Below are 26768 nucleotides of genomic sequence, written 5' to 3'. Positions count from 1 at the left end.
GCAATCAAATGTTTTTTGTCATTTACTTTTTCCAGGTAATAGGCAGGGAAATGTTTTACTACCCTGCCGTTTCCTGCCCCCCGCCTCTTCTCACCCCACCTGTGTTATATAAACCACAGAACCATCCATTGCAGGCTCCTGTCACTCAAGGCACGACCCGCTCAAGATCCACTTAAGACAGCCAAGATGGTGAGTGGCGAACTAATATTAATACGGGGCATTTCTCGTTTCAATTTGCTTCTAACAATTCATCTTGATTTTTGTGTTAACACAAATGATGTTGTCTTTTCCATTACATAAGTTAAGATAATAAAAGTTACTTCCTCAACACTGATGCTGATTTCAATGGTTGTAATCATTGTAATGTTTTTTTCATACAGTCATTTCATTTATTTAAACACTATGAGGTGGACAATCTAAACTGTCTAACTGATAAGAGTCAGTAAAAGCTCATTGTAAATACTTCCAAATAATTATGAAAGATAGTGAATATAAATTCTAATCACTCTCCTGCATATAGCCATCCTTGTATAGTCAATGATAAACAAGCTGCATGCTCTTAATAGGTTATAGTATAGCGAATCGCATGTGTGAGTGTGGGGCAGGATGTGGGAGATAACATGTGACTTTTATTGATTATGTTTAAAGAAAAAAACATTCATTAAACATATAGATAAAGCATTTAATATTTCATAAGCATGGAAAGATATCGTAAATAATCTATATATAAATGTAATGTATACCAATTGGTCAGAGGAGTGCTGATGTTTTATGGTGAGGCGTGTCTTTATGGATTTATGTGATGAGCACGAATGCGGTGTGCAAACGGCAACTTCCTGTTTCTAGAGATTATTATGAGGTGACCTGGTTGATCATCAACACTGATGATAAGAACACCTCGCATAATCATTAGCAGAATGTAGCGTTGTATTGTTTCACTGAACAGGTAGGCATTGTCAACTTTGAATACAATACAATTCAATACAATCCAATACAATACAACTTTATTTATATGGCGCATTTCACAACAGCTGGAGCTGTAACAGAGTGCTTTTCATATGGTGTAATATAAATTAGCAGTGAATTAGAACACAAATTAAAACACATACATGAATGTATATTATATATATATGACACCACATAAAGAAATATACTGCATCCATCTATCCATCCACCCATCCATCGTTTTTCCTTGTTCAACACAGAAAGTCAAGGACATGACCTTTAAGGAGGGGCAGGAGTTCAAGATCCGTATCAAGCCTAAAGATGACTGCAGCAGGTCAGTCCCCCATCAATTTACGCTTTCAAACTACCTGATTTATTTTTGTACTGCTTTTCACTGTAACAACATGGCAACATTTTGCAGATTCTCCATCAATATTGGCCACGACTCGGAAAACATCGCGCTGCACTTCAACCCCCGCTTTGACGACAGCGTCATCGTCTGCAACTCCATGTCAGGAGGGTGCTGGGGCGACGAGCACCGCGACGGAAACTTCTGCTTCTCCCGTGGTGAGGAGAGCAAGGTATGACAACTCTCGAGCTCTTCAACTCTAGACATACGTCAACTCGTCAAGACCAGTAGCCCGTGCGTCTGTTCCAAAAATAGCTAACTGGTGAAGAGACATTGTGATTTTCTTGGAATATTGTAAATTGGAATACATGAGATCTTTCATGATTTATTTGAGGCTAGCTCCTCTAACATAGCATTATCTAACGGAAATAACGGAACATGCTTATAACTTCAGTAGCTTGATCTGAAACATTCAAATCTTCTCAACAAGGATTGAATTAATTTCTATTAAGTTTAGCGCAGTATTAAAAATGCCAATTCCAATGGTACATTTTGATGCAAGAAACACCTTTTTGTTTCTTAACTTTCAAGCTGCTGAACTGTGCTTGTAAAGAAGTGTTTAAGACACGTTTCAGTGTAATTATAGTCATTTTATTTGTCTTACATGCCATTCCCAAGATGAAGCCTATTAGTGGAAAAGGTCTGTACTGCGACTACGCTAGGTCAACGACTACATAATCACATGCCGCTTTATTGGGCCATAAAAAGCCTTTTAAAAAGATACGGGGGTACCATTTAGCATTTCAAAGTCCAGTAACAGCTTTTTTTTCTCTCTTCCAGTTCTACATCAACTTCAACTATGAGGAGTTTTTTATCAAGATGCCCGACGGCTCCATGATGAGCTTTCCCAACCGGCTGGGCGATGTCAAGTACAAATACTTTGAGGTCGGTGGTGACGCCAGGATCGTCGGCATCAAGATCAAGTAGGGAGCCCTTAGTGGAGGAATGATCGCTTTGACGTTGGAAAACGTGACTCTTCATTATCCATCCTGGCTTTCCTGGAAAGCTTGGAATGATCTTTTTGACATTTTAGATCTTGTAATGATTAGAAGATGCCTCAAGAGAGAGCCGGCGAACAGCCTGGTTCAATGGTCAATTGGTTTGAGAATAAATACAATTCAAAATGGACAATGACTTTATTTTCTTTTTACACACACATACACAAACACCCCCCCCCCCACACACACACACACAATTGGTTGCCAGCCAATTGCAGGGTACACAAAAACAACCAACTAACCGCACTCACAATCACACTTAGGGGAAATTTAGAGCATCCACCATACATGTTTTGGAATGTGGGAGTAAACCGGAGTACACGGAGGAAACCCACACAGACTCGGGGAGAACATGCAAATTCCACAGGAAGGCCGTAGCCAGAATTGGACCCTGCACCTCTGAAGCAGACTCTCTCTCTCTCTCTCTCTCTCTCTAAAATAAGATTGGGATTAAAAAAAAAAAAGAAAGTAATTTCCGGTTGTTTTCAATTGCTAGGAACAAATGTGAAAAAAAAGGGGTCAGAAGGCAATTTTGTATGTAACATACACACACACCAAAAAAAAAAAAAGAATTCGAGGGGCATGTGAGATAATTAGCAGGAGGACTCCAAAGTGTGCGCAGAGGCTGAGGAATGTAGCACATCGTGACTACGTTCCCAGAAAGAAGAATGTGAAAGGTCTTTTAATATGAAGAAGTGAGTTCATCTTTAGTCATATTGCTTACCATCAAAAGAGGTTTATTAATGGATTTTGTTTTTGTATACAGCAAATGATTTATTATTGGTTCATAAAGATTTAAGACTAAGTGTTAACAAGCAAATTAGTGAATGCATTGTTTTCTCCTGAACCGATTAAAGACAAAGCCGAGGGATCTAATAAATGCCACTTTTGCGAAAAGAAATAAAATGCAAACGGGAGCATGCAATACTGTGAGAAAGTTGTACTTTTGAGAGAATTTTTTGCATTGCAAAAATAATTTACTTTTGCAAGCAAATGTTTTACTTTTGAGGGAGAAATTTTAGGATTTATTGGGGACCAGGATTTTTTGAGAAAAAATATAATGCAAGAAAAAAAATATTTAGGGTTTTTTGCAGAATATTATAAGATGTGTAATATCCCCCCAATAATATTTTTTTCTGTGTGAAATGTGGTACTAAAAATGTGCAATTATTGCTGACAAAAATCTTACTTTATATTGTACTTTTACCAACATTTTTTGTACTTTTATCAGAGACGTGAGAAAAATGTAGCATTGTAAAAACATTTTTCCAAATTGAAAACTAATTTGTTAAGAAAATGCAATTCAGCATTTTTTTTCAATAATTTTGTTAGATGTATTTATTTTTTAGTATTTTGCTGTTTCTCAGTCCTGTGATTGAAATGTGATCAGTCAGGGGTTGAATCATCATGTATGACTCTCACTGAAACCGTAATCGTCATTCTACCTGTCAGTCAAGATTCGACAGACTATGATACCCGTGAGGGTGATCTTTCGTTGGTCTTAATCCTGCTGACCTGGCCTTTCTGGGCCAGGTAGTCCTTATAGTTTCTGGTGAGCAGAGTGTAGAGGAAAGGGTTGATGCAGCTGTTGCCGTACGTCAGACAGGTGACAAAAAAGTTGACGTAGTTGTGAGTGGCCGGGGATAGAGCCTTGAGGGACTCCGGTGAAAAGAGCTGGGTCATCTGCCACCCCCAGAAAGGCAGGAAACAGGCCCAGTAGGCCACCACAATGCTGAAAATCATGACTGCCACGCGCTGTTTGAGCCCTCGCCGTCTGGAGGAGCGTCCGCGTCCTCCCAGGCGGTCCTGGGTGGCCCAGTAGCGCCTTGCAAGGCCAACATACAGCGAAACCATGACCAGACCGGGGACCAGAACGCTGGTCAGGAACAGGATGCCCACGTAGGCCTTGAAAGCCTCCAGGGTCCACGTCGGGAAGCACATCCGTTTAACCACGCCGGCCGGAGACGGCTTGTCCTGCTTGAGTTGGATCATTACCATCATGGGCAGCGTAAGCACGAAGGCAGTACCCCAGATGGCGGCGGCCGCCATCTTGCGGCTGCGTGGGGATGTGTTGCGGGCGCTCATGGGCCGTGCCACGGCGCGGTAGCGCTCCAAACTCATGGCTACCAGGATGAAGATGCTGGCATGCATGGTGAGCAGGTCCAGACTGAGTAGTACCCGGCAGCCGACATCTCCGAAGAGCCAGTCATGGGCGAAGTAGGTGCACACCACAAAGGGGATGGTGGACAGGTAGAGCAGGTCTGCCAGCGCCAGGTTGACCACGTAGATGTAGACGGACCCCATGCGGCGCAGCGCCGCTGAGCGTGTGATGGCCAGTGTGTACGCGTTCCCCGCCGTGCCCAGCAGCCACATGACCGTCAAGGTAGCACCCAGCAGGGACGTCACCCAAAGTCCGTCCGTGCCACTGCCGACGTTATTGTCCAAGGGGCCTCCTGTGGTGTTGGTGGCATTGTAGTTCATTGTGGTTCACTGTCGGAATTTCAATCATTTTGACATCAACGCCATCAAGAAAACTTCAAGGGTGTCCCATGAGATCTGTTAAGAGTCCTGGACATGAACAAAAAACTGGTAAATATTTTCTGGGAAAACTGTGTAATGTAGTGTAAAAAAATGTCGTGTAGTAAAACACCACATGGTGCAGTTTTTTATATTCAATAAAAACACAATTTTGCAATAAAACTTAACTAATTTAGAATCTTTTTTTCGCAGTAGGCTACTGCAAGACTTTTTTTCTTCAATTCTGAGAAAAAAATCTATACTTTTGCAAGAATTGTTTTATTTGGTTCGACAAAACACTCTTACTTAAATACTTATAAAACAATATCCAGCATGAAAGATTGAGTAATTTGGCAAAAATGTGTCTTTACATTTGGCCAACTAAATGCAGTTTTCTGAACCCCCCAATAAATCACAATATTGCAAAAAATCATTGTACATTTGTTAAAAATGTAATTTTTAGAGAACATGTTCATTTTGTAAGATATGTAATTTACAAGAACAATTTAGAAATCATTGTCATTTTGTCACGAAAATAGGTCACACACTTTTTCTACTTACTAGATAAACAAGTTTTGTGTTTTTATGAGAATTTAAGGAAATCAAAAATCTATACTTCTCCATGAATTAGTTAGATAACACAAGTCCCAAATCCCATTTTGGCCTTTTTAAATTTAGCGCCGAAAAAAAAAATACGAAAGAAAAAGGACAACACTGTGTCCAGGTGTGAGCCAGGATGTGCCCCATACATATACTCGTTAGATAAGCATAATTTAAATGATGCAAAATGAATGTCATTTTGTCAGAAAATAATCACAATAATAAGAATAAGTGCAATTTGGCCGGCAATTCAGGAAAAATGTTGTGTAATATTGAGAGACAAATTTGAACAACTGTTTAAGTGAAAATTTAAATTTATTGGAAAAAAATTGTTTTTAAAAGTTTATGTAGAAATGTCACTGACTTTTATACAATTCAAATATTTTTGCTTGTTTTGAAATAAATGTGCAAGAAAATATTACAAGCTCTGCAATATGAGAAGAACAAGTCAAAATCTGTCCATGAAAAAGTCAATAGATGACGCAGTAAACCAAGAACAACGAGAAACCTTGTGTAGATGTCCCACGAGAAGCATGAGGTGTCACGCTCGGCCACATCAGATTTTTGGTGCCATCCGTGCCGATATTGTCGATCGATCCCGACTTCCCGGAGCGTTCTTCATTTCCCCTGCTCTCCTTTCTGTCATCCTTTTTGTCAGTCAGCTGTTAAACTGCCACTGCATCACCCCACCCCTCAACCCATTACCAAAACTCCACCTCACAAACAACTTAAACTGCCTCAATTCCCTGTTTAAACAGTCTGTTTGGTTGAGTATTCGAGGAATGTTGGATGAATTGTTTGTGTTCTTTTAAAAGTGTTTTTAAATAAACGGGAACACAGAAGGACAGTAAAATAAAATTGGTTAAGATGACAAACTGTTTTATTTGGTATAAATCAATTTGCATGTTAAAAAAAGAATAACAGTTGTGAAAGTGTACTGCATTCACTTCATTTTTGTAGAGTAATTTATTTTGTGCTTTTGATTTTTGTGTATTATTTAAATAATATTTGGGTGTTTTTTCTGTCACTGTAATTTTTTTCAGAAAAACAAAAACAATATTCCCAAAAATGGGAATAAATGAAAATAATAATAAAAGCTTTAAAAAATCAAAACCAATGAAAAGAAAAAAAAAATGAAAAAAATCCATCAAACAGAAACAAATCTCTCAAAAAAACATAGCCCCCCCAAAAACAATCATAGAAAAAATATAGAACATTTTTTTTTGTTGCAATATGCGTCCGTAAGAAGTAAAAAAAAAGAACAAAAAAATAAACAATTTTGAAAAATAGACAAAGCTGCAAAAGTACAATGGAAGAGACTTGTTATGGGTAAGCATTTGTTTTTTTAAATAGCCACAGGATGGCGCTGTTGATCTGTTGAATGCTTGCGATGACGGAATGCTTTTGCTTGTTATTTTCAGTCTTCGTTTTTTGAGCTCTTGATGTCGGGCGAAATTAATCCTGGTTGGCGATCTGATGCTGCATCAATGTCTGTGCTTGAACAAAGCTTCCACTGGAAACACACGCACACGCACACGCACACACATTAGGATACACCCAAAATGCATTGGTAAATTTGACTACCATTTTTTGTCTTTGTTTTTGCCACATTTTTAACTATATGCAAAAAAATTAATAAATTGCTAAAAAGGTTTTGTTTGTATTTTTCGATAAAAGTTTGTAGTTTTTCCAATACCAAAACATAAATGTGTATTGTTTTGTAATTTGTAAAAATAAAATCTTTGTAATTTTGGTAATCTTATCAGAAACATTGTTTTTCTTTTATTGTCTCTCTGTGGCTAACTGCTTCTTCCTTAACTCATTCTTCTATGGTTTAATAAAATTGATAAAGTACAATATAGAGTACGAGCCCCCTCAAATGACTAAACACGTTCCATTAAAACAATCAGTGTACTGGTGTGAGACGCCAACTGTCTTTTGGTTGAGATGGTCCCATCTAAGCCGAGTTTGGCCACATCAAAGTTTGGGTTAAATAAGAAAAAAACAAGGCAGAATTCTTACTGGTGTACTCCTGGGGTGACATCTGAGCGTTCATGACATCATTGAAAAGCTTAAGCCAGTCGAGCTGCTCGGCCTCGGTCTCGCACGTGAACAGGAAGCAGCGGTCGGGCGTGACGATGGTGATGCCGTGCTGCCACGCGCCATTGCAATAGGTGCCGGCGGGCAGGCCGGCTGAGGCGCTATAGTTCTCCTTGCTGCCCAGGAACACCTCGCCCTTGGCAAAAGCGTCCTGCAAAGCCAACGCAAGAAAGACAGCTCAAGGGCTGACATATCCTCAATGCAAATACAAGCACAAAAACATTCAGGGTTTGGTGATTCTGTATTTTTCAGGGATCTTTGTCTGTGTGTGCGTGCGTGCGTGTGCGTGTGCGTGTGCGTGCGCGTGAGTGTGTGCGTGCATGCGTGCGTGTGTGTGTGTGTGTGTGGGACCGTTTTTGTAAGTAGGTAAGAAATGGCGTAATATTTGCTTTTGCACCTTATGAGGAAAAAATGATAATTTTAAGAGAACATTAGTGTAAATAGAAAAATTTCACATGAAATGTTCAAAAATAATTTTAATTATAAAAATGGCCATTGAGCTTGAATTAATTTAGAATTTTGTGAGTAGAATTGTCAAAATTTGTAAACTTTTTGGTATTTTTTGTGAGTATTTGCAATCTTGGGAGAATTTGTGTGTTTTTTTTTTTTTTTTTTTTTTATTAAAAAAAGAATAACTTAAGGGCGGCACGGTTGCCGATTGGTTAGCACGATGGCCTCACAGTGCAGAGGTCGAGAGTTCGATTTCGGCTCCGGCCTGTCTGTGTGGAGTTTGCATGTTCTCTCCGTGCCTGTGTGGGTTTCCTCCAGGTACTCCAGTTTCCTCCCACATTCCAAAAATATGCATGGCAGGTTGATTGGATACTCTAAATTGCCCCTAGGTATGAGTGTGAGCGCAGATGGTTGTCTATGTGTGAAGATAGCTGGGATAGACTCCAGCACCCCCCGCGACCCTTGTGAGGAGAAGCGGTACAGATAATAGATGGATGGATAGAATAACTTAAATTGAAGAGTAATTTGGTATTTCTTGTGTAATTTGCAACAACATGTGTGTAATTTGTAAGGAAAAATGTACAAGCTCACTAGAATTTGCTTAAAGCTTTGAACATTGCGCTGGAAATCTTTGGAATTGTGAGTAAAATGAATAAATTATGCAACATTTGAATTGACATTTTTTGAAACATTTATGAATTATTCATAAAAATATGAATTGTGATCACATGTCTGATTGTTTTTGTGATAGAATGGGGAAAATATTATACTATTACTATAAAAATACTGAGAATGGTTTGCAATTTTGTGTGGAACATTTTCAAATTTATTATTATTAAATGTATTTTTTGGGTGGGTTCATTTTGTTGGAAAACTGTGCAATTTCGGGAAATAATTAAAATATTATAACAATAAAGTCACTTTAATCAGATTTTTTTAATACGTTATGAACATGTGCATTACACGTGCTTGTCGTACCAGAGGGTCCTTGTAGTACATGAGTCGCCTCTGGTCCAAAGTGAACCAACGTTTCTTGAAGCCTTCTGTTTGCTAGCAAACCACAACAAAAACAAAATACACTTGGTCAAATTGAGCTACTGACAACTCAATTGTGTAAATACCACTTTTGTGATTTTGTAAGAGAATGATTTCAAGTTATATGACTGCTGCCACTAAAAGGTTGTCCAAGTCAAAATGAAATACTAGGAAGAGTTTTTTCTATTGTGGGACTATTGCTGGTTTATCGACATTTTTGTCCGACATATAATGGAGCCTTGTCATCCTTCAGGTGGAAAGACGAATGGGGGAATCCAGGTGTAAGCTAAATGCCGGTTCAGGTTTCTAAAAGATTAAATGTTGAAAGAGGCATTGTTAGCATACAGCACATACGTGCAAGTCATTTCTGATTCAAGTCGTTTGTTACAATACAAGACTCAATTGTGTGGGGCCCATTAGCCATCATTTAGTAGGAATTCATATAAAAAGTGGTGGAATGCAATCAATAGAAAATGGACATGGATTTGTGTTATTTTGACAATAGGGTGACAAAAAGCAATTTGAAACGGAAAGTCAGTTTTGATTTAAAAGATGTGACTGCGTTGAATTGAATCGTTCCACATTTACACGTAAAATCCTTGAAATGTATTTCACTGCATGCCTCATGATGCACATCAAATCTATTGTTGGAGAGATAGAGAGCCACATCCCTAAATATATAAATATATATATATATATACATATATATATATGTATATATATTATTTATAAATCAATTTTACCTATTTGTAATATCTCTCCAACTTTCGCTTTATTTTTGTTCGTGTTGGGACTGAAATTATCGTCCTCAATTCCAAAGACCAAACTACGGCAGTTTTTGTTTGATTTCCTCCTACAACAATTCTAGCAAGTAACCCTTTAATGTACGCAAAGCAACAGAACACAGAAAATATACGTGTCCTCCCGGAAGAGTTGACCTACCCTGGGACCCGTCTTTTCCATGTAGCCCTCCTTCAGGAAGTTGCGGGTGAGTTTTGGAACCAACTGAGAACAACAAACATGCAAAAATAAAAAAGTAATTTATCAAACCGGCTTCGAACTTGAACGCCATGCTATGCCCATTTTAAACATCCAACCAACCATCCATCATCTGAACCGCTTATCTCCTGCGGGCCGTTGGCATGCTGGAGCCCATTCCAGCGGCCTTCAGGCAGTGGGCGAGATACAGGGTGTATCTCGTTTCCAATCAATCGCAAGACACAAAGTCAAAAAAACCATTCACTCTCACAATCACACCTACACTGATAAAACTGATTCAGAGAATATGTTTATGTTACGTGAGTTAAATCTGTAAATTTAACAATAAAATTCTGAGTATATAATTTTACTTGATAATGTCATGTCTTTATCAGACATTTCCATGTAGAAAAGACAACATGTTATGAGTTTTTTCTTTTACAAACATTGACTGATTCTACCAATTTATCTTTTCAAGTACAAATGCTCAACTCACAAAAAGCTTGTTACAGTTACGGTCTTCTAGTAACTTAACCTGCGCAATGCATTCTGGGTAGGAGCGATTTAGAGTGTCCAATCAACCTGACATAAATGTTTTTGGAATGTGGGAGGAAACCGTACTACCCGGAGAAAACCCATGCAGGCATAGGAAGAACATGCATTGCAATTTGGCCGACACCCTGTTCAATTTCGGGCAGGAGTCCTCGAGACTTTTTTGTGTGTCCTGTTATGATAGAAATAGTCCCCCAAATTCGTGCCAAACTCTGAAACTTTCCTGGGGGCGCTCTCGAGTGTGTACTAACCTCGGCATCAGTGGCACCAGGAAAGGCCACCTTCATGTAGTGAAGCTGGACGGCTCGGATGGAATTGAACCAGTCAACGATCTCCTGTGGGGACGAAGCAAAGAATCAGGCTAGGACCAAAAGCACGGAGCACCCCATGCTTGCTGCAGCGCCACCCTGAGGCGGACCTTGCCACTGTCGTGGTATAGGAAGATGTTGCGGGTGCTGTAGTCTTTGAGGTACGTAATCTGCAGACCGTTGGGGTGCCCAATCTTGTCGGGCTGGAAGGTGGCGTTGATACTGTCCACCTTGATCACTGCTTTAGGTTCCTTGGCCTGTAGGGGCGGACAATACAAGATCTTATGAGTATTCAGCAGAGCTGAGCAGTCTGTCCCGGAGGCGGAACGGTCCGGCCCGCTGGCGCGGGCTGGGGTGACAAATTTTATAAAAAGGACTCAATTAAGCAAGGCCAGGGTGGATTTGAGTCCGGCCTTCATGCGTGCCATGTGGCGGCCAAAGGTTCATCTCAACCTACTCAGTGTACGTACTTGCATGTTTGTGGAGAAGAAGAAAGAAGAAAAATGAGAGGAGGAGGAGGAGGAGAAAAACACCTTCTAACCGGTCATTCTGATTGAAATCTCTGGTCACCTCTTTAAATGCGACGTGATCTTTTCTGAACCGACAATATCTATGAAGAATGCCAGAGGGTCAAGGGCGTAACAGTACCTAGTTTGCAGCCGGAGGGCGAGGGACTGAACAACAAAAAAGGGTCAACTGCCCAGTTCTGGTATTTAGTATCTGTTTTCTAAGCAATCAAATATTTTTTTACATTTGGGAAAACAAATTTCAGCATTCACAGATTTGTCTACTCCGATATTAATTTTTTTCAATACTCGTATAAATATTTTTTTTTCATGTTTTTTTTTTTATATTATTTGTATTCACTTATTTGGGGGGAGGCGAACCTTGTTTTCTGTGGAAAATGCATATTGGTTGTATATCCCTACTTTTTCAATATTTTTGGGGGTTTAAAAAAAGAAGAGAATACGGTTGAATTTTTATTGTGTTGATTTTTGGGTTTCGTCAATTATTTTGTGCATGTGGCGTGTGTGCACATTTGCTTACGTCATGCTTAGTGAAGTACTTGAGCGTGCCCTCTCGCTCGGAGAGAACAAATCGCCTGCTGAGGAATTGCCCGTTGTCCCGCCCCCTTTTCATCAAGGTACCATCCCTGGTGGCTGCAGGGCAAAAGTCATATTTAGCACTGTTGTTTTATCTCTCCCAACATGTTTTCACGGTCGAGAAATCATTTTGCCCCCTCAAAATAAGTATTTTGTGTTAACAAGGGAGCACACATATCTTAAACAAACATACATATGATTTATTGATTGCTGATTTTTTCAAAAACATATTTTTAATAATGCAATTTCAAAAAGTATTTATTTTCAAAATAAATTAAAAAAATGTAATAATATTAATTAAAAATACTAGATCCCTACATCTTTAATGACATAAAAGAAGCGAAAATACTCACAATGAAACAAAAGACAACTCTCTTTAAAAAAAAATATTTTTTCAAACACACATTTGTAAAAAAGAAGGTAAAAAAACGATTACCGTATTTTCCGGGCCATAGGGCGCTCTTTAAAGTCCCTAATACTCCCCAAAATAAACAAAGCGCCTTGTAAAGCGACGCGCCCATTATATGGACTAAGCATCACTCGCGACCATCAACCCTTTTACTCATTGGGCTGTTCGGAGTGCATGGTAGCATACCCTGCTGGACAAAGTCTGAGTCATCTATGCTTCAAATTGACCGTGACTTATACATTATGTGACTATGTTGTTTGGGTGATGGTGTAGGAGAAAGCTGGACAAAAGGGCAGCTGTCCACAATGTTGTAGTCTGTCTTATCATTTATGTTATTGCAAGCAAGAAACGTCCCAGGTTTAGACAACAGACTGCAAAAAGCCCAAAGCACAACAGCACATCTCTCTAAACAGCCATGTGATTGGCTGAGTCTGAGTGGCTCCCAAAAAACCATTGCTGTAATTGGCTAAGGCTGAATGGCTCCCAAGAAGCCATTGCTATAATCTTTTTGTGTTATTTTTATTTCTTTTGGGTATATAGATGGCATGGGAGACACATGTTTTATGTTTATCTTATTTCTTTGTTTGCTTGTATGCTTAATTTTTTTTTTGGTTTTGATTTGAAACCGTGACTCTAAGGAGTGTGGTGACCAGTGAAGTCCCTCCCCTGACATTGTCTCGTAGACTATTACCATGACACCTTTTATTGGTTAGAATCAGTGTTATTGACAGTGATTCCTTATAGTTTCAGGACATCTGCCATTAAAATGGGGTGATACTTCTGACAGCGATCCCTTAGAGGATTGAGTTCCAGTGAGCTGGCATCAGCTAGTGCGATATTGACAGTGATTTCTTATAGTTTCAGGACATCTGTCATTGAAATGGGGTGATACTTCTGACAGCGATCCCTTCGGGCAGGGGTCCTCATTCCTGTTCCTCGAGGGCCGGTATCCTGCAGGTTTTCCAATTCTCCCAGCTTCAACACAGCTGATTCAAATGATCAGATAATCAGCATGGTCTACAAAAGTTAGATAACGATTGTTCAGGTGTGTTGCAGCAGGGTAAGATGGAAAACGGGCAGGATACCGGCCCTCGAGGAACAGGATGGAAGACGCCTGCCTTAGGGGATTGAGTTCCGGTGAGCTGGTATCAGCTAGCGCGAGCAGCTAGCGCGGGTGCCTTGTAGTGCGGCGCGCCTAGTATATGTTTTAAATATGGAAATAGCACCCTCAACTGGTGTTGCGCCCTTTGATGCAAGCGCGTCTTATGGCCGTAAAAATGCGGTACTACTTTTTCAAAATAAAAGCAGCTTTTTCAAAAAAATATTTTTTTTCAACAATTACAAAATATTACATTTTAGAAATGTTTTTTTTTTCATGAACAAAATAACAAACAAAAAAGTACCACTTTTTCTGAAACATTTTTCACCCCATTTTTATTCTAGAATTAAAAAAAAAACATCTAATCACAATTTAAGATATAAAATAACCCAAAATGAATGTTATATATGTTATATTTGTGCAAAAGAGACTACATGGCTACAAACTCTTTTTAAAAAAGAAAAAAAAACAAAAGCACTTTCTTTAAGGTTTTTAATATATCAGCATGTGTGTGTGTTCGCTTGCCTTCCTCGTACGTAAACTTGTTGCCTGGTTCGATGAATTCCGTGCGCTCGTACTTTGCTCGTATCCACTGCTCCTTCAGCACCCTTATGAACGACACATTATAGCAACATCACGTAAAAAATAGTCTTTGCTTAACATGACATCGGAAATCATAAGGTTGCTGTGCTAGCTTGTTGCAAGTTCCCGTTGTCATTGCCAACTCTTGTGACACATATTATTGGAGAACCAGCCAGGAAATATAAACTCATTCAGCGCCAGACATTTTCAGACCCAGACCCCAGACGTGCGTGACATTTTAAAAAAAAATATATATAAACATGATCAAATGTCTGGATTCGTAAAAGACATGCATGGATTTAAATTTTGTATTAGCTTACTAGCATCAGTGCTAACTTTTGCTTCAAACTTAAGTCTTGAAAATCTTTGAAAATGTCTGTTCTCACTGGCAGTCTTTGTGTGACGGCTTGTAGTAGTAGACGGGAACGGCGGCCTCGTATTTGCTCTTCATCCGCTCATTTCCATTCTGCGCCATGAACTGGTAAAAGAAAAACAAAAAATCAAAACAAACATTGAGCACTGACACCACTTCAAAATGAGATCATGGACATCATTTCAAAGAAATTGCCAGAACTCAGTGGCGCTACCTGGACCTCGTGGTCCTCCCAGTGGGAAAGACTCAGCGACTTGACCTTGCTGACGTCAGGAATGTTCCGATGGATGCCGGAACAGGTCAGACAGATGAAAACCCCCAACGACGTTGAACCCCAGTCGGGATCTGCGTCACCACAACAGGATGTCAACTCATAGAAGAAGTGGAAAATTTCATCCCCTGAAATGTTGTATTTTGTGGGTCATTTTCATATATTTTGACCGATAATAGTAAAGACGGGCAGCATGGTGACCGACTGGTTAGCACTATGGCCTCACAATGAAGGGTTTGATTCTGGGCTCCGGCCTTCCTGTGTGGAGTTTTCATGTTGTCCCCGTGCCTGCTGCAGCACGCCCGCGACCCTCGTGAGAAGAAGCGGATCAGAAAATGGATGGACGGATGGTAAAGAGATAACCAGCTGGATTTCCTATTCAAATTTAGTAAATTCTTCCTGATATGAGTATTTGAACTATTTGAAGTTATAATTATTTCAACAGCAATAACAAAAAAAAGTAATATTATTCAAGCTTTTAATGTCAAAACATCCTGACCGCTTCATGATTTGCAACATATTGTCTCATGATGCTTTTTACTTGTACATTACATGAGTCAATACACTTTGCCCATATTGCGCAATATTTGAAAACTAGCACAAATGCATCTTGGGGTCATCAGAGGACCCTTTTTAAGGTTCTTCGTCTCATTATGTTGTTGCAATTCAGCAGAGGGGTCTGGAAGCTGAAATGCCACGATGAGGCAACTTTTCAGCATTGGAATCGATCTGGCAGTACAACAGCATCACACAATCTGCATATTCAGCCAAACTATTGGGCGGTTATGTAAAATGGGCGGGAGAAACGTGTTTCAACTGTTTTTTCAACTTTGCCTTTTTCTTATCAGGCAAGCAAACGTTCTTATCGTCTACTTATCTTGGAAGACAGAAGAACGCAGCATTCCTTCGAGGAGACTGAACCAGACTATTTTTCAATTCAGTTTGTTTTAAAACAGTTTGGGACGTTTTTAATTTTTCAAAAATGCTTTTAGTTTCATTTGTATTATTGTTATCCATCCATCCATCCATTACCTGCACCGCTTCTCCTCACAAGGATCGCGGGGGTGCTGGTGCCTATCCCAGCTATCTCGGGGTACACCCTGGACTGGTTGCCAACCATATTATTGTTAGTATTAGTTTTATTTAACATTCAGTATATATGTAGTATTTGGTGAGTGCAAGATAAAAAAAAAAGTTTCCATTGAGCATTGTGTAATGAAGTAAACCGCAATTCCCAAACAACTGTTTGATGTTCCTTCTTATGTGCTGCCGAACGGCAACACCAAAATAATTTACATAAATGAACTGATCCCAAAGATGAAAACGAAGGACATTTTCCACTATAATGATTGTTAGTTTTAGTTTGTTTTAATAATATAGACTGTACAACATAGAAGTATGTTGCATGTTTTTCAGTCACTAAAATCATCTTCATCGGCCTAGCCTAGCGATTGTAGTCATATGCCAGATTGGCTTCCAGGTAGCTTTCCGGGAAAAAAAACTGTTGGTACATGGTAGTAGTTGTTGTATTAATGTACACCAACATAGTTCCACTTGATTTGCTTTAACAGAGAACATTTTGTGCAAAACTGTTGACATGTAAATGAGAGATTTGGAGAAATTATCTAATTGCAATTCATTTCTTCTCGATATTGTGATTGGGGTTTACGATACAATTATTTTGACAGGGTCTTCTTCCCATGTGTTTGTTTTTAACCAAACCAAGCAACAAATTAATCTGTATTACATTAGACAATATCAGATTTATTAAACAAAAATGGTTTGGTCTTTATCTTTATAAGTTAGGCATGAAAATGTACACTAAGATGGTTTCAATTGCTTTGGTCCATTTTTGAAGAATGTTTTGGCCTTTCAACTACAAGCAAAGCTGTATTTGTTATTTTACTGTCACCTTCTTGATAGCTCCTTGGATACATATTGGACAGAGGAGTCTCATTTTGATTTGAAATAAATAATTGCAGCTTTCTCTGCATGCCAGCAAAGTCGAGCGCAACAGGCCGAGGGCGTGTGCAGCATGTCAGGACTTGCTCTCAACTGCAAATCCTTTTGGAGCTTCCACGTCGTGAAGCCCCGAAAACATTTTCCCAACCTGGTAATGACTTTTCCTGCAATAAAAGACTCTCACCAATTGACAGAATGTGAGATGTCTTGTAAAGTAAATGTCACGCTCACCTGCTGCCCCACAGTCTGCACAGGTGTCATTTCCTGCCCTCTGCAGGATTTCCCGGAGTGCCCGAGTGGACATAGCGAACAGATGGAATTTTCTTCTTCTTACGAGCAGACAGAGAGGAATATATTATGATGGTTGGTGATGGATGGTGATGGGGGTCTTCTAAAGTGTGTCTCCTCCTGGCTCCCCCGCCGGAAGTGCACCTCAGACTGGGTTAACGCAATGGATAAATCCTCATAGGGGGAGCGCCTCCATGCTGGAGAGACACAATTGGTGAGTAAATTCCACCGGTGACGCAGCCTGTGATTTTGTGTGCGTGTGTGTGTGTGTGTGTAACCTGATCTTGTACAAGGAAGTGCATTGCCAAGGGCTGTGCAGACTTTTTTTTCTTCTGCATGATTGCGCAAAAAACCACTGCGCATATTGCACCTAAAATAAAAGAAGAAAAAAAAAAGAAGGTAGGCTTAAGTACAACAACTCAGACTGGGTGGACCCGGCCAGAGGCAGTGCTCGACTTTTCTCCTTGTAGGTATGCATGGGGTGGCCAGGGCTATCTCAGGGGGTCCACAAAAAAACAACAACTTGGACAACATCATCAACATCATTTAAACTCCTCAAGTTCACCTACGAAGCACTTCACAACCAGGCCACATTCAACCTCTCCATATTCTCCACCCTTATACTCCTTCCCGCCCCCACCGCTCCTCAAACGCAAACCTTCTTGCCATTCCCGTGACCAAGCACAAAACCATTTTTTTTTTGGCACATTTGTGTCTCTTAAACTTGTGTATATTATCCTTTACATTGTATGTTTTTATTTTTGTGTATTTGAGTACTTTGAAAATCACTTCCAAATAAAATTTCTTCTTCTTCTTCCTATTATTATTATTATTAGACACACATCTAGAAAATTGGCAACACGAGTTACAAATATGGACAAAATATTTTTCAATAGCTACAATGTGAATAATAACAATGTACATTAAGATGTAATTTATATTGTTTATCTTTAGTAACCACCCCGATATATTTCCCAATCTTTTAATTTTCTATGAACCCCATTAAAAAGAAAGGACAGAAGCCTATTGTTACTTCTTGGCTGGTATCACTAACAGTCATGCGGTGTTATAAAAGCTCAACTTTCAGCCTAAAAAAACCCAGGAAAAATAGACTCGCGTAGCTGCTTGATTTAATATTCAAACTTTTCAGCTGGTTGACTGATTGTAGACCACGGATGTGCCCGTTGGCCAGAATTTGAGCGACCCTTTGAAATCTTCTCCTCCCCCACAATTGTTTTTTTTCAACCCCCCAAAAATTATCAGAAACACCACTAAACAATCAGGAAGCAAAATTTGGGAAAAGATTCCCAGGAATCCAAGAATATTTTAGGGAGGCCCTGTGCCCCCACGGCCCAGCCTCTAGCTTTGCCAGAGGACTACATGCTCTAAAGTTCCAATTCAAATTAAATAAAAAAAAACAAAAATTAAACGTAAGAAGGGCACATGTTACAATCTTCAGATAGAAAAACTAATTAAATATAAAAATGAATAGGACTTATAAAGAAATAAGATTGTTATTTTTTAAAGAGCCTTGGATGGGACCTTGGTGAGTACTTTTGAACTTTATATAGATTACATAAATAGTAAAAATAAAAAAAATTCAACAACTTCATATATAAAACGATTAAAAAAGTAATTTATAACAGCGAAAAAGCACCCAAAAAATTAAGCTATTCTAAAATTAGTCACTGAGAGGTATGTAATAGAAAATTTGCCCAATAGGGGGGAACATTGCATCACCTTTCGACTTGCATTTTTTTCGCGTGGCGCATATTACTAAATAAATCCTCGCGGTCATCCCATTATTAATGAAGACATTGGAATAAGCAGGAAAGTTTGACATCATTCACAATGAAAACAGTATTTTTATCGTTTTTATATTAAAGAAGGAAAATGTTCAAATAAAGACTCAACAACTGATCCAAATTTGTTCAGATAGTCTCTTTAAATCTCTGGAGTTCAGAAAATAGTAGAAGTCTGATATCTGGGCTCCTTTTTTTTGCATGTGTGTGCGTGTGCGTGTGCGTGTGCGTGTGCGTGTGTGTGCGTGGTGCAAACGTGGAGTGCAGATTATGAGCATTCTACAGAATTCAACACCTTTAAACTAAGTAATATTCAAATATAACATGTGAGAATAATATAAAAAAGTAAACACAATCACTTGTTATTACTGTTCAGGGTGCTTCCAGTATCATTTGATAAATGCTTTTTGTTAAATAAATGCAGCAAATATGAACCTGCTAATGTTGATGATCAACATTTTGCTACGTAAATGCTTAAGATAATGTCACTAACACAATACAATCCTTCAGAGGAACAACTGTAATTTACTATAATATTTAAAAGAAGGGTCAACAGTTAAACTGGCAGATTTCAGCATCTTATTTTTGTTTGTTTTGTTTTTATGCAACACAAAATCTGAATAAAAGGTCAAAAGTTGAGATTTCTTTAGCCTTTTATTTTAAAATGCCACATCTGATTTTATTCAAAGTATTTTGGTTGGAGGCCTGAGGTGGCCAAGTGTGCCCCACCCCGAGTCTGGTTGCTGGATAACGAAAACTTAATTTTCAATGATTTTTCAAATTTGGGTCTTATGGTCAAAGTTTGAGATTTTGTTGGCCTTTAATTTTGAAATGCCACATCCCATTTCATTCAAAGTACACCTGGGGTGTCCCAGCAGTAGTCTGGTTGCGGGATAACAAAAACTAAATTTTTAATTATTTCTTTTAAATCAGTTGTACCGTCAATCATTGATGCACAGTTAACATTAAATTATTTCTATCTCAATTCAGAACATTTCTTTGTACAATCTTGAGACAGTTTTCATTCCCCCTTGGGTGAACTTATGGTTCGGTCCACAGAGAAATTTATTAACATTATTTTAAATCCAAACCACTGACATACATGCGGGCGGCAATTGTGGCCCGACTGGTAAGCCCAGTGGCCTCACAATGCGGAGGTTGTGGGTTCTATTCCGGCTCCGGCCTTCCTGTGTGGAGGGTGCATGTTCTCCCCGTACCTGCGTGGCTTTCCTCCGGGTACACCGGTTTCCTCCCACATTCCAAAAACATGCGTGGCAGGTTGATTGGACACTCTGAATTCCCCGCGGACGGTTGTTCGTCTACGTGTGCCCTGTGATTGGCTGGCACAACCAGTTCAGGGTGTACCCGCCTACTTCCTGAAGACAGCTGGGATAGGCTCCAGCACCCCCCGCGACCCTTGTGAGGAGATAATTGATGGGTGGATGACGTGCATGCATGAGTTTGAGAGCTTTTATTTTGAAGGTGGCCAACGGCAAGCGCTTTCGCCGCATTACCATAATGCACCGTGATGCTCAGTATTAAAAATAACAGTGGCGGCTGGCTTGACATCGTGTTTGCGAGTGGAGGATGGCCTGCGGTAATAAACTGAGCAGTCCAGACGAAAAAAATATGTCTGAGACACGTAAGACAACGTTAAATGCAAATTTGTACTCTGATTCAATATAAAGACAATCAGTGTGTTTCATGGATGAGTAGAGAATTCTGAGAAGATTTACTGCTGAGAGGCTGAGATTCACAGCATTTGGGCAAATTTATATTTACACAAGGTCTCAAAAGGTTTAATCGGTTACCAAAATTCTCATTATTTGAGAATTTATTACTTCCCCGTTAATCGTTGCTCCTGTATAAAGAGACAAATGTAAACCAAGGAAGTCAAAACAAAATAAAACACAATACAATGAAAAAATGGGCAGTAAGCAACACACGGGCCAAAAAGGACATTCACGTGATTTTGTGTCATGGCGTAAACGAGCTTCCAGTCATCCTCGTTTGTTCCCCCAGGTTGACGGTTCCGAGCGTTGCTGAAGTGAGAAGTTCATCTGACCTTTGCAAGGACTCGCCTGCGAGCGCTTAGGGCAAAGGTGGAGGGAGCTTTAATGAGGCCTAGCGTCAGCAATGCTTCCCCCCCCCCAAATCTCATTTTGGCCTGACTGGGTCATGTGGATACGACCGTGATGAGGCGAGCAGACAGATATTTCTCGAGAGCGCTCACGCGGCTCAGATTTCATCCACATGCAGAATTTCGTTTGTGTTCGAGGGAACAGGAGGTCATGAAATAGCAGAAAAAAAGAACAGAACAAAAAGACAAGCTGATCAGATGAAGTGCATGAAAATGTTCCGTGGGGCTATTACATTGCTTCTAATTCTGGATCCGATCTGGATCTGAGCAGGTCATTGATATTGCATCAAATTGATGAATTAAAATTTACGATTTGGAATGTTTATTTTTTTCAAAAATTTGTACTTTGTAATTAAAAATCTAAATTGACTAAATACATGTATTATATTATTTTTGAATGTCCCTGTATTTTTAAATACCCTTTTCTTATTAGTAAATACATTTCCTGTATTATTTTGAAATATTTTTAAACGTCTATATCCATAAAACTTTGAAAATATTTTATTTTATACTTGTGAAATTAGTGTTTTTCCTCTTAAAGAAATGTTTTAAACAGCAATTGGAACATCTAAAAATAAATTCCATGTTCATATACTATCTACTTTATTACTTTTTGTGCCATCAAAATAATTGCTGCTTATCATTAGATTGAAGCAACATGCTTCTATAAAACCTTTCCTTTTTCAGATCATATTTTTAAACACAGAATTATGCATTCAATTAAGAAGAAAAAACAGAACATTTTAATGAGCTGCACAGCGTCTCCACACTCAGGAGGCGATGTGATTATTTCTCTCCGTCATGTTCGTTCTCCTTTGCTTGAGTGTCAGCTAACGCTGGTTAAAAACCTCTCTCCCACTATTAAATGCAATATATGAATAAAATGCTGCTGCCGAGGTATTCCTCCCTCTGGATTATCCACCTTCATCCTGAGAAGCGGAACGTTTATCTATTTTTTAAAATGTATTTCTGTTATGTATTTGTGGTCTATGTTGAATCACATGGTTATGCGTGACGTCATCACGCAGTGCGTGCGATTGAGCAATGTAAATGAGAGCTCTTCAAGTCTTCCTGTTTTGCTTCGTTGTAATTAAAAAGTCTTCCGTCTACACCTGAGCCTTCATTCATCTTTACCCGAATTAATAGTAGAGGATACAACAATTTCTTTTCACATTGTTTATGTAAGGTGGTGAGCAAACGATTGGTTGTCATCTAGGAGGGTGATGAGTGGGCCGATATAATACTTTTATATTAATAAACACATACAGTAAATTGACTGTATGTCAAACAGACAGTAAGCACATCTATCTATCTATCTATGTATGTTGGGCGGTACGGTGGCTGACTGGTTAGCACGATAGCCTCACAGTGAGAGACAGCATCGGTTGTGGGTTCCGGCGAGTACTCCGGTTTCCTCCCACATTCCGAAATCATGCATGGCAGGTTGATTGGACACTCTAAATTGCCCCTAGGTATGAGTGTGAGCGCGGATGGTTGTTCGTCTCTGTGTGCCCTGCAATTGGCTGGCAACCAGTTCAGGGTGTCCCCCGCCTACTGCCCGAAGATAGCTGGGATAGGCTCCAGCGCCCCCCGCCACCCTAGTGAGGAGAAGCGGTACAGAAGATGGATGGATGGATATATATATATATATATATATATATATATGATATATATATGGTGGTGAAGGGCCATCTGCCAAGTTGGATTCTTGATGCGCTAATGAGGTTTCACAACCTTGGGCCAACCTTGTCCCCAGCTTTGACAAGTTGATGCTTGGTCAAAGGAAGAGGAAAAATCTCCAGAGTGGACGGAATTGCAGTGGGATCATTTGGAGTTTCAGTAAAGTTCTGCCTCAAAAGTCAAACGGACGTTATAAAAGAAAAAGACCTTTTGACAACCTTGGCCAATTTATTGAGAGCTTGTAGATGTTGACACGTGGTAAAACGTGGATGGATTAGCATTTGATGTTTTCTGGGGGAAAAGCATTGTAGAGGGATGACAGTAATCACTTGATCAAAAGCGTTGAGAGACATAAATAATTGAGGGAAATAACAAGCAGGGTAATTGACTTTGACTGGCAGTTTTTGGCAAGCGGCCTCTGTCACTGTGACAACAAACAAGACGTAAAGCGAGCGCGACTGTCAAAACAATCTTCGTTCGGAACATGAAGGCACCAGAGCGCAGGATGATACTCCACTTACTCATCCGGGGAACGCAGGGGAACACATAACTTGATATTAAACATGATTAGAGGAAGTCAAAAGTCAGAGAACGCACTGATGGTTTCAGCAGTAACATCATCATAAATCTGCTGCTGCCGAAGTGCTGACTCGAACGGCGAGAAGGTTGGAACTTTTAACTGGACATGTCATGCTTTGCAGAAAATGTGAAAAAATGTTTTTTTCAGCAGTCCCATCCTACTGGGGATTTGTTATGCTCTTTCTGCAACTCTTTCAGTGTTGACTCAAACTGGACATGTGATGTCAATTTGCTCCAGCTGCACAAGTGCTGACTAGAACCATGTGAAGATATATATATATATATATATATATATATATATATATATATATTTAAGAGCTGAGCTGAAAGACTTCAGGTTTTCTTCTTTTATTCTTCTGTGGTACAATTTACTGAACAGTTTAAAACAAAAGATTGTGCCATCAACTGGTAGTCGGCAGTGGAATGGCACCCTAAATAAACATGAGGCAGGCTAAAAGAGAGTACAAAAAAAAAAAAATCTGCAATACAAGTGTGAGGCTCCGATGGTGGTGGTGATTACTGTACATCATTACGGTTGCAGGTCCTACAGAATAATAATAATAAAAAAAAACCCTTAGGGGACACGACTCATTTCCTATCATGAACAAATGCTACTGGAATGCTTCAAACCAAGCGGCTGTACAGATCTTGCCATTTTTTGGGACAATTCCAAATGCTTCCCTCGTGGCCAAGTCCCACGCGTGTGCTTGAAGGGTGTAAATGAAGGACACGGAAGCAAAGCTCACATATGGACAGGCGTGCCAAGGCATCATCAAGCAGGCTTAAAGGGGGCCAGACGTGTCGCAAAGGCAGCTTGATGTTCCTTCCAGCCAACAACATCAATTCAATTGGGTTGGAGAGCATTCAAGATCAATAAAGGAGAAGAATGCAGAAAAAAGACGGAAAAAACTTTGTCAAGCCATTGAGTTTGTGCGCTGATATCATGGAAGTGCGACTGCAAAATTCCATAAGCCTTTGTAAAATCAATCAAAAGTTAAAAAGCAACATGTACCTCAGAATGAGGTAATTGTCGTTAGTTCACAAAATCAAATGATAAAACTAAAACCGTTTGTGAAATAAAATGAAAATGAATGCTTATGTATAAAGAAAGACACAATAAGAAAATCAACCAAGAAAAAAACAAAACAACAGAGAGGTGACAGATAGGGGAATTCACCGTCAGAATCATATGTCGTTGTATCCTTGGGCAAGACACTTCACCCACCTTGCCTCCAGTGCCACTCACACTGGTGTGAACGTTTGCTGGTGGTCAGTCGGGGATGCTGTCGGCGCATCCTGGCCGCAACGCTTCCATCAGCCTGCCACAGCTACACAACGTAGTTTACTGCCACCACAGTGTGAATGCGTGAGTGCATGAATAAAACCGCCTTTCCTCTCGACCTGTCGAGCAGCTGTTTCGTTAGCGGCCAACATCTGCCACATGTGCGTTGGGACTGCTGCTCGATTTTCAGGCGATTTTTCCATCATCGTCATTGAAATTGGATTGGATTGATTGTGTTGACGTTTTACGATAAGGCGGCTTCCTCGCCCGTGGTGTTTTATTCATAAAACTTATCGTAGAGTGCCGATATTTTGTTTTTATGTCCACTTTGATGCATTTTAATCATTCATGTGGATTAATTGGCAGGGTGTTTGCTTCCTCACAGCGTTGCAGTCTTCAGAGTTTTCCCACACTGCTGCTCGAGTGCTGATTAGAATGTTGACTTTTATCTCTTTTTCATTTACAAGAAACTGGTGATTTGGTGTTTTACAATTATTTGTAATTCTCTTTTGACAAGCCGTTACATCAAATTTGGGATGAGCTCCAGAATACTGCTGCTCGTGTGCTGACTAGATTGTTGGATTTATCTTTTTCATATACAAGAAACTGTTGAATTGGTGTTTTAGAATTGTTGTATTTCTATTCCGACCAGCAGCACTCGCACATCTCTGAGGATCTCCAGAATGTTGCTGTCTGAGTTCTGACTAGATTGCTGGCTTTATCTTTTTCACATAGAACAAAGCGGTGATTTGATGTACTTGGATTATTGTACCGCTAATTCTCTTCTTGTTCTACTGCTACTGTTCAATTGCTAAGCACGATTAGTCAGATCTTTGACAAAATCATTTTCTTTGTTGGCAGCAAGTCTCAAGATGGCTGCTACTCAAAGTATTGACTAGAATTTTTAGGATAGTCTTTTGTTATTTGTAAATAGATCTGCTTAGTTTGCACTAGCAAAGGCTCATGCTCTTTCTGCTGCTTGAGCGCTCCTCAAGTGCTGACAAGAACTAGGAGGCCTGTTGTGACCATAAAATTTGCCTTGTTGGACTTCAACAAAAACATTTTTGGGACGTTATGATCGAAAGAAAATGCGGGCATTTCTTTTAGTCTTCTAGAACCTTCTTTTATTGTCGCACATCGTTTCACACTGGGGGCTCGAGCGTTGAGACACACTCGACGGCGGAGGCAGCGAGGCTAATTACATGGCCCCGCCTCTTTCGATGGTGCCGCGCATATTAAGTGTCTTTCTATGCAGCATGCCATTCAACATCAGTTTGTAAACACGCAGCGATTACTTAAATAAGAAAACAAATACAAAATTAAAAATGTGGTCGTTTTCGGCTAACGTTCAAAATAGATGGTTTCTCGCACCGATGAAGACTGATCATAAACTTGAACATTTGCTAAAAGTTGTGATTATTGATATAATGTTGCTGCTCGAGTGCTTCCTTGAACTAGGACTTGAAAAAAAAAAAGTTTCGTACTAGATGGTACCATGGTACCAGTTGCTTTAATTTTTAATGCTGCTACTTGTACTTGAGTGCTGACTAGCACTATAACTTCTTATTTTGATAGTTTAACCATTAAGTCGATGAAGGTCTCCAAAATACTGCTGTTCCTGCTGCTTGAATGCTGACTCGAAACAGCAGGCCCTCATCCTTTTTTGTTTTAAACAAATAAATGTGGTTTGCACTACCAAATCTATGACAGTATTTACAGTACTGCTGCTTGAGAACTGAATATAATTATCAGAAATTATTTCGTAATCTTTGTTGCTGCTCAAGTGCTGACTATAGGATGTCTTTAAATATTGGCTTTCTGTCATTAGACTGCAATTACAAGATGCTCTTCCGAGTCTGTGGAACCTTCCATAATACAGCTCGAGCACACACAAGAACTAGGACTTAGGGAAAAAAAATTGCTTAGTTTGCACCAGCAAGTATCTTAATGCCTTCAGACTACTTCTGTTCAAGTACCATGTGTGAACTAGGAGAACTGTGTTTTTTTGATAGAATAATTTGCTGATTCCACCATCAAGTTGCTGAAGGTCTCCAAAATGATGCTCTTGCTGCTGCTCGAGTGCTGACGAGAACTACCAGGACTGCGTTTTTTTTTTTAAACAAATACTTTATATGAGCTTAGTTTGTTCTACCAATACTCTGACAGTGTGTAGAAAACTACAGCAGTAGGGTTGCACAGAACTAGGAGAACTATTTGTTGTCTCTGCTGCTGCTTGAGTGCTGCCTAGAACCAAGAGACCTACACCGATGTCTCGGTAAGCCGCGAATGATGGCTAGGAGACGGTC

At 39.6% G+C, this 26768-nt stretch overlaps 3 protein-coding genes across 3 annotated transcripts; 1 reads left to right on the top strand and 2 right to left on the bottom strand.

Moving 5' to 3' along the window:
• Positions 1 to 50: 50 nt before the first annotated feature.
• On the top strand, positions 51 to 2485 carry lgals2b (galectin 2b). The gene is made up of 4 exons (XM_088303075.1): positions 51 to 189; positions 1206 to 1279; positions 1367 to 1526; positions 2135 to 2485. Exons 1-4 carry the CDS (start codon positions 187 to 189, stop codon positions 2279 to 2281), a joined length of 384 nt encoding a protein of 127 aa, XP_088159201.1. The 5' UTR covers positions 51 to 186; the 3' UTR covers positions 2282 to 2485.
• Positions 2486 to 3819: 1334 nt separating this feature from the next.
• On the bottom strand, positions 3820 to 4833 carry uts2r4 (urotensin-2 receptor 4). Its single transcript, XM_088302275.1, has one exon. It carries the CDS (start codon positions 4831 to 4833, stop codon positions 3820 to 3822), a length of 1014 nt encoding a protein of 337 aa, XP_088158401.1.
• A 1494-nt stretch (positions 4834 to 6327) lies between these two features.
• Positions 6328 to 17221, bottom strand: LOC148331795 (arf-GAP with dual PH domain-containing protein 1). The gene is made up of 10 exons (XM_088303593.1): positions 16923 to 17221; positions 14673 to 14803; positions 14472 to 14563; positions 14029 to 14111; positions 11940 to 12052; positions 11003 to 11149; positions 10836 to 10919; positions 9997 to 10059; positions 8998 to 9069; positions 6328 to 7720 (listed from the first exon to the last, which is right to left on the bottom strand). Exons 1-10 carry the CDS (start codon positions 16993 to 16995, stop codon positions 7427 to 7429), a joined length of 1152 nt encoding a protein of 383 aa, XP_088159719.1. The 5' UTR covers positions 16996 to 17221; the 3' UTR covers positions 6328 to 7426.
• Between the last annotated feature and the right edge of the window lie 9547 nt (positions 17222 to 26768).

The sequence above is a fragment of the Idiotropiscis lumnitzeri genome, chromosome 8 (assembly GCF_059441095.1).
Source record: "Idiotropiscis lumnitzeri isolate Australia: NSW breed Sydney's pygmy pipehorse chromosome 8, RoL_Ilum_1.0, whole genome shotgun sequence".
Taxonomy (NCBI): Eukaryota; Metazoa; Chordata; class Actinopteri; order Syngnathiformes; family Syngnathidae; genus Idiotropiscis; species Idiotropiscis lumnitzeri.
The sequence above is the reverse complement of the archived record's forward strand: the minus strand, read 5'-3'. Positions and strand labels throughout refer to the sequence as shown.